Source organism: Nematolebias whitei, chromosome 3 (genome assembly GCF_014905685.2).
Source record: "Nematolebias whitei isolate Nwh7 chromosome 3, NemWhi1, whole genome shotgun sequence".
NCBI lineage: Eukaryota > Metazoa > Chordata > Actinopteri > Cyprinodontiformes > Rivulidae > Nematolebias > Nematolebias whitei.
This window is the reverse complement of record NC_056500.1, coordinates 22,544,101-22,556,025: the sequence shown is the minus strand read 5'-3', so window position 1 is coordinate 22,556,025 and position 11,925 is coordinate 22,544,101. Positions and strand designations below refer to the sequence as shown.

The window sequence follows — 11,925 nt, the reverse complement described above, 5'->3', positions numbered from 1 at the left end:
ACGTCATCTCTTTCAGGGAAGACCCTGCATTTTTCAACACGATAATGCCAGACCACATTCTGCAGCAATCACAACATCATGGCTACGTAGGAGAATGATCCGGGTACTGAAATGGCCAGCCTGCAGTCCAGATCTTTCACCTATAGAGAACATTTGGTGCATCATAAAGAGGAAGGTGCGACAAAGAAGGCCCAAGACGATTGAACAGTTAGTGTCCCAACTTTTTTGGAATCCAGTTTGTAAAATTAATGATAAATTTGTGATTAGTTTAATTTATCATTTGTTTAAACAGGTTAGTCCCATTGAGCCACAAGGACTCATTTACAAGGTAGACCTGATTTTAACAAAGAGTGGTGACAACAGTAGACATTCACAAATGACGCATACAAATTTAAGTTTATATATATATATAAACTTAAATATACAACTGAAAACAAAATGATAATTAAAGGGATAATTAAAAGAAAACGAACAACAAAATACGAAAAAACAATCAGATTATAAGGTGGTGTAGAAAACTAAAAACAGGATCATGTCTGCATTGGTTCTTGCCAGGAACTTAACAAGTTTAAAACCACTTAGAGAGGTCAAGGTCCAAAGCTTCACATCTTTTTGCAAGATATTCCAGGAAACAAGAGCGGAGTAAGAGAAGGCCCTAGTTAGTTTAATATCTTACCCAACCATGATTATAAACATTTACATTTTAAGTGTTTCAGGATTTATTACCATACCATACCACTTTATTTATAACACACTTTATTTGTAAAGCACTTAAAAACAGCAACAAGGCCAACCAAAGTGCTGTATAGCAAAAACAAAACAAGCAAATGACACAGGATACAATACATAGATCCAAATAGGTAAAGATAAGAACTAAATTACTTGTATTTTATTTCTTTATAAAGGCATAAAACATGGTATTTAGAATAAATTTTAACTTATAACTAGTTACATTTGCTCTGTTAAAAAAACTTGGTCTCATGTTATAACACAATAAAGCTGTAAGCAATAACAAATTTCTCATTTGTAGTACTGAATCTACATTTTATCATAACTGCTAATTAAATTGTTTGTTTTATAGACTATTTAATAAATTGTAAATTTTAGTAAAAATAATTTTATTTTTCAGGTAAAAGCTTTGCCGTTTCACACCGGAAACACAGTTACACGATATTTTGAACGTCTTCATAGAACCGGATGTAGATGTCTGGTCGCCGTCACCTGATAGGCCAGCCACAGCGGAAGTCCCTCCTTTTCTACGTTTCGATTGGCTGGCTTGCAGTTCGGTTTCTTACTCGTCCAATGACAGGTTATAATATAGAAATCTGCCTTGACCTCCCCCCGGATTCACCTCTAATGCGAAGCCATGTTCCGCTCTTTTAGAAGCGTTCGGCAGTTTAACTGCCACCTCCGGACTTTGCAAAAACTCCAAGGCAACTCGAAACTCCTAATCTGCTCCTCCAGAATGGCCAGTTCGGAGTACAGAGTTGAGCGGGACACGTTTGGTGAGCTCAAGGTCCCGGCTGACAAATACTACGGAGCCCAGACTGTCAGATCCACCATGAACTTCAAGATCGGGGGACCCAGTGAGAGGATGCCCCTCCAAGTGATCAAGGCTTTTGGTATCCTGAAGAAATCAGCTGCTCAGGTGAACAAGGACTACGGACTCGACCCAAAGATAGCAGATGCCATCATTCAGGCTGCAGATGAGGTTTCAGCTGGTAAGCTGGATGATCATTTTCCTCTGGTAGTGTGGCAGACTGGATCAGGAACTCAAACCAACATGAACGTCAATGAGGTGATCAGCAACAGGGCTATTGAGATATTGGGAGGGAAACTAGGCTCCAAGGATCCAGTTCATCCTAATGACCATGTCAACAAGAGTCAGAGCTCCAATGACACCTTCCCCACTGCCATGCACATTGCTGTGGCCACAGAGGTCCATGAGGTCCTACTGCCTGGTCTGCAGACTCTGCACGATGCTATGGCTGCCAAGGCCGAAGAGTTCAAAGACATCATCAAGATTGGACGCACCCACACCCAGGATGCTGTCCCGCTCTCACTCGGACAGGAGTTTGGAGGTTATGTCCAGCAGGTGAAGTACAGCATAGAGAGGGTGAAGGCTGCCATGCCCAGGGTGTACGAGCTGGCAGCTGGAGGTACAGCAGTCGGGACTGGACTCAACACCCGTATTGGCTTTGCAGAGAAAGTAGCTTCTACCGTTGCTTCGCTCACAGGCCTGCCGTTCATCACGGCCCCCAACAAGTTTGAAGCTCTGGCTGCTCACGATGCCCTGGTCGAGCTAAGTGGAGCCCTGAACACAGTGGCTGTCAGCATGATGAAGATCGCCAACGACATCCGCTTCTTGGGCTCAGGACCTCGCTCGGGACTGGGGGAACTCATCTTACCAGAGAATGAGCCCGGAAGCAGCATCATGCCTGGCAAAGTGAACCCCACCCAGTGCGAGGCCATGACCATGGTGGCAGCCCAGGTGATGGGGAACCACGTGGCGGTCACCGTTGGAGGCAGCAACGGACATTTTGAACTCAACGTCTTCAAGCCCATGATGGTCAAGAACGTGCTCAACTCCGCGCGGCTCCTTGGCGACGCGTCCGTCTCCTTCACCAACAACTGCGTGGTGGGAATCCAGGCCAACACGGAGAGAATCAACAAGCTCATGAACGAGTCCCTCATGTTGGTCACTGCGCTCAACCCTCACATCGGTTACGACAAGGCGGCCGCCATAGCCAAGACGGCTCACAAGAAGGGCTCGACGCTGAAGGCCGTGGCCGTGGAGCTGGGCTATCTGACTGAGGAGCAGTTTGACCAGTGGGTGAAGCCAAGTGAGATGCTGGGCCCAAAGTGAAGTCTGGAAACCTGAGAACACTACACTACAAAAAAAATAAAACCTCTTTCCTACAGCGAGAAGAGAATTTCTGAATAAATCAGTTGTTGAACTGAATAAATATAAATTTTCTTTTCTATAAATTTTTTTTAACAATCTTGAATGAAAGTCCCTGAAAATTCTCTATTTGATATTATTTTGGTGTCTAAATGTATAGACCATCCTCTGAGTGAAACACCATTGTGATGTAGGCATTAAGTTATTAATGTACATCACAACTGTTTCCCCACCAAGGTGTTTCACACTGAATTTGAATTTTATCTTCTGTGTCATCGTTGATCCATCACAAGATGTTTGCAGCACCTTTTGTCTTAAGGTTTATAACTTACATATTGTCACAGTTCAATGAAACGTTTATTTCAACTTGAATGTGCTGTGATCAGATTTGTTTTCCAGCTCTGGTATAATTAGAAACCAGTCTAAAGGGAAAATAAAATCCTACAAAACATTAAATACTTCTTTATTACACACACAGAATTGCAACTTGAAAATGAACGCCAATTTAGTTCAAACTTGGCATTTATTAAAAAAAAATGTACAAAAAAAAAAAGTGAATATCTGCTCCTCTTTTACTTGGTCCAGCTGACTTTTGGGATATCATAATGCTCCGTCAGATTATCCAGGTGACGATTAAAATCCTGTAACAATAACAGAAATGTATTTTTAAAAATTTTCCTCAAATCTACAATAAAAATTTAACAGTTTTCACGATTTACGCTCAGATAACCTATACACATACTATAAGATTAAAACATACATTCGTTCAACCTTTATTTAGACAGGTTAATCCCACTGAGCCTCGGGGACTCATTTACAAGAGAGACCTGATTTTTAACAAAGAGTGATGACAACAGTAGACAATCTTAAAACATGCGTACAAATTTATTATTTGTTTTTTTAGCAAATGAAAATAAAATGGTATTTAAAAAGGATAATTAAAAGGAAAAGTAGAGAAAAAACAGCTGGATTATAAGGAGGTGTAGAAAACTAAAACAGGAACATGTCTGCATTGGTTTTTGCCATGAACTTAACAGATGTTTAAAGCCACTTTGAGAGGTCATAATAATAATAATAATACATATACATAATGACAATTCAAAACACTTAAAAATAACCTTGGGAAGAAAATTGTCCAAAAATTTAACTGCAGGATAAAATAATATCTAGATCAGGGGTGCCCACACTTTTTCAGCATGCAAGCTACTTTTAAAATGACCACGTCAAAGTGACTATAAGGCCCCGTTTACACAAGAACAACCTTTGGAAATGTTGGTGTTTTTTCAATGTTTATTGGGGATATTAAAATAAAAATAAGCCGGTTTACATGAAAAACGCTTTATTTTCTCTGTCAGATGGGTTGCCAGAAAAATAAATGAACTATAGTACTGTGGCTTTAAAATGATAGTATTTTGACCTATACTGTCGGAGTAAAGATATCCTAAGATGAGTTGTGTGTTGTGTTTGTTGAACATGTGCACAGAAAAGGAGGGGGTAAATAAGACATTTTAAATTTATCTGGCAACCCTGATGCCGGGCTCAGCTGCATTCATTGTGCATGCAGAGTCTGCATGACAGTAAAGTCCAAACTGGTGAACACACTGACGTCTCTTTGGACCCTGGATTTTATTAGTTTTGCTCCTACATGCTGAAAAAGAGTGAGTAGCACAAAAACACTCTGCTCGCTGCCATTTATTATAACTGTTGTTAGTGCAGAAAAACTTTGGACTGCAGCCACCTGTAGTGCGCATGTGCGACTTCTCACACAAAGATTTTGACCGGGGGGCATAAATAAGAATAAATATAAAAATTTCCCCAAAATTCTTCACTCTGAGACCTGGTTTGAGAGAATGAGGGCTCTGACTGGCTGCCCTGTATGTCAGTCAAGTAACAAATTTAATAGTGACGATGGATGATAGGCTGACGTCTTAATTTTTTTAAATGCCATGCGATCTACCCATAATGCAGTTGTGATCGACCGGTACTTCACGATCAACGTATTGAGCACCACTGATCTAGATGAACTGAAAGAGTTTTATAGCAACTTATGATCAAGTTAATCGAGTGAGGGTCCAGTTCTACAAGTGAACTACGAGCAGAAACGCGTCACGTAAGGTAAGACTCACCTCAACTCTGTGCTTGTGAGTCTTTGATGCTTTCTTCAAAATCCGCTCCATTTGCTGCAAAACAGGAATTTAGATCAAAGATATGAATTGAACAGTTTACATTTATAAATATTTTTACTAAGCAACACATTGTTTCGAAACAATGACATGTTGGGTTTTTTTGGGTCAGTTTGGAGAGATGTTTCAAAGACAACTAAGATGATAAAACATTAAAGGTTTCTGAGCTGCAGCTTGTTCTGCTGCAGACTGATTTTGGCCATTCATATGATAGGTAATGTAATGACAAAGGTCAAAACAACACACACGTTAATCATCTACCGACCAGTGCAAAATGGTTTGATTGACACAGATTACCTTATCCCGATAAAGCAGCCTGTAATGTTTTTTTTATATATGAGCGCCTTTAGATTCAGATTTACTAAGGGAACTGTGATAACTCAGCTGTTAAATGCAGCAGCTTTGTAATCCTGAGGCTATCGGTTCGAGCCCAGGTTGCATCAGGAGGGGCATCAAGTGTAAAACAACTGCCAAATCTTTCATTCAAGTTAACTTACTGTGGCAACCCATACAGAACGGAGCAATCGAAAGAAAAACTAACTCCACAGTCCCTAAAGTTTACTTTTCTGCTCAAGCTGAGCCTTCAAACTCATTTACATTACCTAGAACTTTGAAAGGTCAAATCTTACCCTCTTTTCCTGCATCTTGTCGAAAGCAACCTGCGCTGGTGTCCTTTTGTCAACATAAGCTTTCTTTGTTTTCACCTCATCATCACTTTGACTCGTCACAACCTGCTCCATGCGATGCTTACTCTCCTTGTTCTTCTTTTTCTTCCTAAAAAAATGTCAAAATAAAATATGTAGGTAGTCCAACTGATCAGAGCCACTTGTGAGTGTTTTATAAATAACTTCTAAAAGCTTTTCTCTTTTCCTGTGTGTTAGATATGTCAACTTGTTTTTAAACAAGTACTCTGTGACCCAATAATCATACTGTGCATGCCTGTTATTTTAAAATATACTTGAGTTCAATCTGAAGTATGGTACTTTGTTTTTAGTCAAGTATAAAGCTTTTACACAACAATGTGTCAAAGGTCTGTTATTATTTAAGGCAAAAATGTGTCCACATTTATAAAATAGTTACAGTTGCCAGTATATTGACAATAATTAGTTACAATGGATTGTCACATTACAGCTTTTCCTAAATTAAAAGCAGGTTTACGTTTGCCAAAGTTATATTTAAATGCTTGCTGTGTGTAAAAACTGAACAATACAATAATTGATTTTTGGTCTTTATCGAAAACATTATATTTTAAAGTAAACTACTTACATGGGTGTCAAAAGACTTGACACTTTGTTCAAACAATGTTCATTAAAAAATAAATCAGCAATAGCCTACGTGCAGTAACATGTTTTTCCCTTTTATGCTAATTACCATGTTTAAAGCCCTTTCTGAAATCCCATATTACCCTTAACAGCGTTAAGAATACGAATGTATTTCTTTGCTATACAGTAATTATTTTCCCACTTAGAAATATTTGCATTGTGTTACTTGATGTGTTGCGTAAACACCAATGTCTTGTTAGCATACAGGCTAACAGTAGCGTTTTTCCGCTTATCGTCATCATGACAGACTTTTGACTCGTGAAGCCTACTTCATCTATCATTACTAAATAATTCTGATACAAAACTCACTTTTTGCCAGCTGACATTTCATCGACGCCTTTCAGTTTCAGGGCACTCTTCTGGATCTTATCGTACTCAGACATTTTCGAGAATGTTTTGCTTTCGTCTTCTTCTTCTGTTTTAGTCACGTTACTGCACACTACCGCCACCTGTCGGGTTAAAGCGGAGAAAACACCTGCAGTGTCTCCTCCCCTCCACACGGTGGCAGTGCTTCACCTTGAAACAGTCAAATGCGAGGAAAAAAACCGGAAAAGGACGAAAGTCAAAGTGTAGCATGGTGTGCTGTGTGAATAGGAACTCAGCAAAGTAAAAGAAATGTTTGGCTACAGTTTATTTCTGAGAGCGCAGTCAACAAAATGTTTCGCAAGCAACGTTGCGATGTTTCTGAGCAGGGCGAACATATACAGAATACAAACATGCGGAGCTTCTAAAAACGTTGGTGGTAAGAAAGGACACGTCTTTTTATTTTATGAATTATAATGTGTACTAAATGGTGAGTGTTGTTATTGTATTATTACCATTTTATTACTTTAAACCTAGATCGTCTGACTACTTACTTTTATTGTTTTTCAGTGGTCAAATCAAAGGGGAAAGGCATGATGAAAGAAGAACTGAAGGGTCCAGAGGTGTGTAAAGATCCAGTCAAACTTACATCCTATGCAGTGGGGGCCAACATCTTTAAACAAGGAGACGACCCTAAACTGAAGCCTTTTGAGGAATACCCTGAGTGGTAAGTGCACATATGACTTTTATATCTGCCATTTATTTACATTTAATTTTGTGCTCTGTCGTCATAATTTGAAACTTCTTTTTAGTTTGAACCCCATAAACAAGGTTACCATGAGGGTCATAGAATGGTTTTGTTTTTATATGATATACGTTCACAGCTGGATGACTTCTTTTCTGCCCCCAGTCAGCACAGCAGCTGTGTAGCGCCTGACATGCCATATTGTGTCCACATCGTATGAACACAAAAAGTCAGCCTGTAGCTGTGTCAAAATGAGAAGGGAAAGTTTTATGAATGCAATGGACAAAAATCACATTCAGTACAAGCCTACAACTGGAAATCAAATTGTTGATGCCAGAAGTACAGTGCATCTGGAAAGTATTCAGTGCTTCACATTTTTACATTGTGTTATGTTACAGCCTTGTTCCAAATTGTATTAAATTAATGTATTTCCTCAACATTCTACACACAATACCCCATCATGACAACATGAAAAAAGATTTGAGATATTTGCAAATTAAAACTAGAAAACTAAGAAATCACAAGTATTCACAGCGTTTACTGAATAGTTTGTTGATCCACCTTTGGCACCAATTACAGCCTCAAGTCTTTGAATATGATGCCACAAGCTGAGCTCTCCTATCTTTAGGCAGTTTGTCCCATTCTTCTTTGCAGAACTTCTCAAGCTCCATCAGGTTGGATGGTATGTGTCTGTGCAGCCATTTTTAGATCTCCAGAGATGTTCAATGGGATTCAAGTCTGGACTCTGGCTTGGCCCCTCCAGGTCCCTCACAGAGTGGTCCTGAAGCCACTCCTTTGAGTTCTTGGCCACGTTCTCTGGGTCGTTGTTCTGCTGACAAATGAACTGTCACCCTAGGCTGAGGTCAAGAGTGTTTGGAGCAGGTTTTCATCCAGGATTTATCTGTAAACTTTTGCATTCATCTTTCCCTCTATCCTGAGCAGTCTGCTAGTTCTTACTGCTGGAAAACATCCCCATAGCATGATGCTGCCACCACCATGCTTCACTGTAGGGATGGTATTGTCCTGGTGAAGAGCGGTGCCTGGTTTCCTCCAAACACAACGCCTGACATTCACACCAAAGAGTTCAATCTTTGTCTCATCAGAACAGAGAAGGGGCGCCCTGCTTGTATAATGGTAGGGGAATCACTGCCTTTGACTTCATGCTTGGTGCGCTCTGACATGCACTGTCAACTGTGGGACCTTATACAGACAGTCGTATGCTTTTCTAAATCAAGTCCAGTCAACTGATTTTACCACAGGTGGACTCCATTTAAGTTGTAGAAACATCTCAAGGATGATCAGTAGAAACAGAACGCATCTGAGCTCAACTTTGAGCTTCATGGCAAAGACTGTGAATACTTACGTACCGGGAAATGTGAGTTCTTAGTTTTTGTTGTCCCCCCCCCCCCCCCCTAAATTTGCAAACATCTCAAAAAAATCTTTTTTCATATTGTCATAATGGTATATTGTGAGAATTTTGCTGAAAAAGTTTAATTCAATCCAATTTGGAATAAGGCTGTAACATAAGATGTGGAAAAAAGTGAAGCCAAGTGAATACTTTAAATTTAAAGTTAATCTTCATAAATGATCAAACTAAAAGAAAGTTTTGTAACCAGAAAAGAGTTCATGGGACAATTTTCATATTTATTCTGTGTTGACTTTTTTGAATCCTAAAGTAATCAGGAAAACAAGCCTGTAATCTCTACAGAAGTTCCTTATAAAGATTTTTAAAGATTACAATTACTCAAATTTTCTTAGTTTTTTTTAGGATAGTTGAGACTTGTTTATTTATTTTTTCAAATTAGATTCAAGAAAGCTTTTTGTTAAGTAGGGTGTAATTATCAACACCTAATTTGAAACTGACAAGTCTCAATTTATGGACTAATAAGAGATACAATGCATAATAAAGAACATGAATAATGTGTTTCATAATAATTTATAACGTTTAATAAATTCCTTATAATTTTTTTGTTACTCTTACAATTATTGCTGCAGTTTTGTAGGTTTTAGGCGGTGTTGGATATCGCTCATGCAGAACACAGATACGGGGGGGGGGGGATTAGGTGAAATGGGTAGAATTTCCTCTGTTTGCTTTGTATTTCAGCTGACACTGTAAGAGACGCATCAGTTCTTGAAGAGTTGGAGGAACATGAGTTTGAAGCACTCGTTTGTAAATGTTCTGGTGTTTTCATGGCTGTTCTTTTACGACTCACTCAGGTTGTTCCAGCTGAACTTGGGGCCGCCCGCACAACTCCACGAGCTGAAAACTGATACCTGGGAGTACTGGAAACGTCTCAGGAAAGAAAACATTTGGCATCACAACAGACTTCATAAAGGGAAGAAGTTTTAGACCTGTAAGGACCGGGCTGCAGATTCTTTCAGTTCACTGGGAGTCTTCACGTTCTGGACTGAAATGACAGCGAAAGTGACGTGACTCATGGTCAAATGTTAAAATCAGCTCTTTGTCATAAGTCACACACAGGGTCGTGTGAATCTATGCTATAGTGACTGTGTAGTGGAACTGTTTCAAGTTGTTGGTTTTTTATTTACATGTAATTGAAATGCAAAACCTCAGTTAAAATGTAAAATTGAAACACTGCATGATGCCAAGTTTCAAAGCTGTTTTGTATTGGAAGAAGAAAAATGTAGACCAGAACAAGACCATTATACTGTAGTCTGCATTAGATTTAGTAAAGACATCTAATTTTTATTTCTAAATAAATTACCTGGCTTGTATCATTGCAGATCTAAATTACAAATAAAATAATGTCAAAATGAAGTTCTGTGTACAGTTACTTTAAAAAATATAAGGTTTTAATTGTTAAATAACATTTATTTAAACAACTGAATAACTTTATGGGGGAAATGCGTACATAATGTGTATAAACGTTTTTCCACCATTAATTGACCACTTCCGGCACATAACCACTTTTAAAGATGGCGTCGATAAGTGTCGTTGCCATGACGACGCATGCAAATGAGCGTGCTCTGCGAGAATGGAAGAAAATGAGGAACCGAAATGAGAAGCGACGCATTTGGGGAAGAAAATCACGTTAAACTGGAAGAACGTCAGAGAAAAAGTATGTCGGACATCTTCGCAATCAAAATGACGACGGAGTTTGAGATTTAAACATCTGCTCGGACTTTTTTTTTTTTTTTTTTTTTAACTGATTCGGTAAGTTTTCTCGTTGATGGCGGAAGCGGCTGCGCAGGTTGTAAAACTCGATCTCCCAGGAGTTTGGTTTTCTATTTTTGATTCTATTTTTTTTATTTGATTACGCTTTTAGGTTGCGTGTATGAATCCATATGATTTTTGCTTGTTTTATGGCGTGTGTGCCTCCAAGCAGATTTTTATAAAGTTGGAATGCGGGGGAGAAACACAGGGTCGTGTTGTGTTTATGACTATTGTTTTGTGGATTGTCAGGCTCGTAAACGAAGTGGAGGGGGTCATTCATATCACTGTTTCTGCTCTATTTTGTTTTTGTAATTCCTGCTGCGCGTTTATGTGTGAGATCACAATTATTTTTTTGATTTTTAACGCATAAAGTTTTACTTTTATATCTACGTCTGTTTAGATCTTCTGGATTATTGGAAAAAAGTAAAACCGAGAATGGAAAACTGGAAAATGAGCATGGGTAGTCTCAGTGGAGAAGTTCTGAACAAGCTGTCAAATATGTTGGACAACGCCACCTGTGGATGGAGACAACTAGCCAGCGCTGTGGCCGAGCAGCCACAATTCCGCTGCAGGTGATTCCCTGAATGCACCACGAAGGGAACACGTCTGTACAGATGATTAAAAACATTGTAAAAAAATAAATAAATCAAATTCTCTTTTTTTTTACACCAGTCAGCCTTGTGAATATTTTCCTATGTTAATTTTATCTGTGTTAAGGTTTGTTCCCCATAGTATGAGATATTTTTGCATGTTTTATTGATTATTTTACTCCTCTGACACTAAACGACATCCTTTTCAGTGAAAAGGAGTTGACCAGTTGCTCCCTTCAGGTGTTGAACTCTGCAGGCAGTCCTGCACGAACTCTTCTGGCATGGCTCTCTGATCGCCACTGCACCCTGGACTTCCTCCTTCACTACCTGAGGAAGATTGACCATCGAGAAGCTGTGCAGTTCCTCACTGCCACGGGTAAGTTCAAGAAGACACGTCATATACACCTGCAAACAGATTCACAACTGGGTTTTTAAGTTTCCCTTTAACTCTCTAAACTAAAAGATGCAAGATTAACTTAAGCTGTTAAACAATTTTACTGTTATCACTACTTTAAATGACCAGTGCATTTGATTATTTAACATAAACTAATACTTTATATTTTTATAGACATTAACTTGTTACTTCTTTCTTTAAATTTAGAAATAATGTTCAATGGTTTAATCTCAGGGGGCCTTTCTGGGTGGAGTTTGCATGTTCTCTCCGTGCATGCGTGGGTTTTCTCCGGGTACTCCGGTTTCCTCCCA

General features: G+C 39.0%; 4 protein-coding genes across 4 annotated transcripts in view; 3 read left to right on the top strand and 1 right to left on the bottom strand.

Moving 5' to 3' along the window:
* Positions 1 to 1,328: 1,328 nt before the first annotated feature.
* On the top strand, positions 1,329 to 3,012 carry fh (fumarate hydratase). Its single transcript, XM_037698118.1, has one exon. It carries the CDS (start codon positions 1,367 to 1,369, stop codon positions 2,864 to 2,866), a length of 1,500 nt encoding a protein of 499 aa, XP_037554046.1. The 5' UTR covers positions 1,329 to 1,366; the 3' UTR covers positions 2,867 to 3,012.
* A 354-nt stretch (positions 3,013 to 3,366) lies between these two features.
* Positions 3,367 to 6,839, bottom strand: fam32a (family with sequence similarity 32 member A). Its single transcript, XM_037698119.1, has 4 exons — positions 6,717 to 6,839; positions 5,715 to 5,859; positions 5,029 to 5,082; positions 3,367 to 3,543 (listed from the first exon to the last, which is right to left on the bottom strand). Exons 1-4 carry the CDS (start codon positions 6,788 to 6,790, stop codon positions 3,475 to 3,477), a joined length of 342 nt encoding a protein of 113 aa, XP_037554047.1. The 5' UTR covers positions 6,791 to 6,839; the 3' UTR covers positions 3,367 to 3,474.
* Positions 6,840 to 6,941: 102 nt separating this feature from the next.
* mrpl54 (mitochondrial ribosomal protein L54) lies at positions 6,942 to 10,221 on the top strand. The gene is made up of 3 exons (XM_037674675.1): positions 6,942 to 7,149; positions 7,281 to 7,437; positions 9,673 to 10,221. Exons 1-3 carry the CDS (start codon positions 7,023 to 7,025, stop codon positions 9,803 to 9,805), a joined length of 417 nt encoding a protein of 138 aa, XP_037530603.1. The 5' UTR covers positions 6,942 to 7,022; the 3' UTR covers positions 9,806 to 10,221.
* An 814-nt stretch (positions 10,222 to 11,035) lies between these two features.
* Positions 11,036 to 11,925, top strand: part of malt2 (MALT paracaspase 2) — an 11,138-nt gene continuing 10,248 nt past the window's right edge. Inside the window, exons 1-2 of the mRNA XM_037674674.1 lie at positions 11,036 to 11,202; positions 11,430 to 11,596. Of these exons, the coding sequence (XP_037530602.1) occupies positions 11,066 to 11,202; positions 11,430 to 11,596 (304 nt within the window). The 5' untranslated portion in view covers positions 11,036 to 11,065. The remainder of the gene's footprint in view (positions 11,203 to 11,429; positions 11,597 to 11,925) is intronic.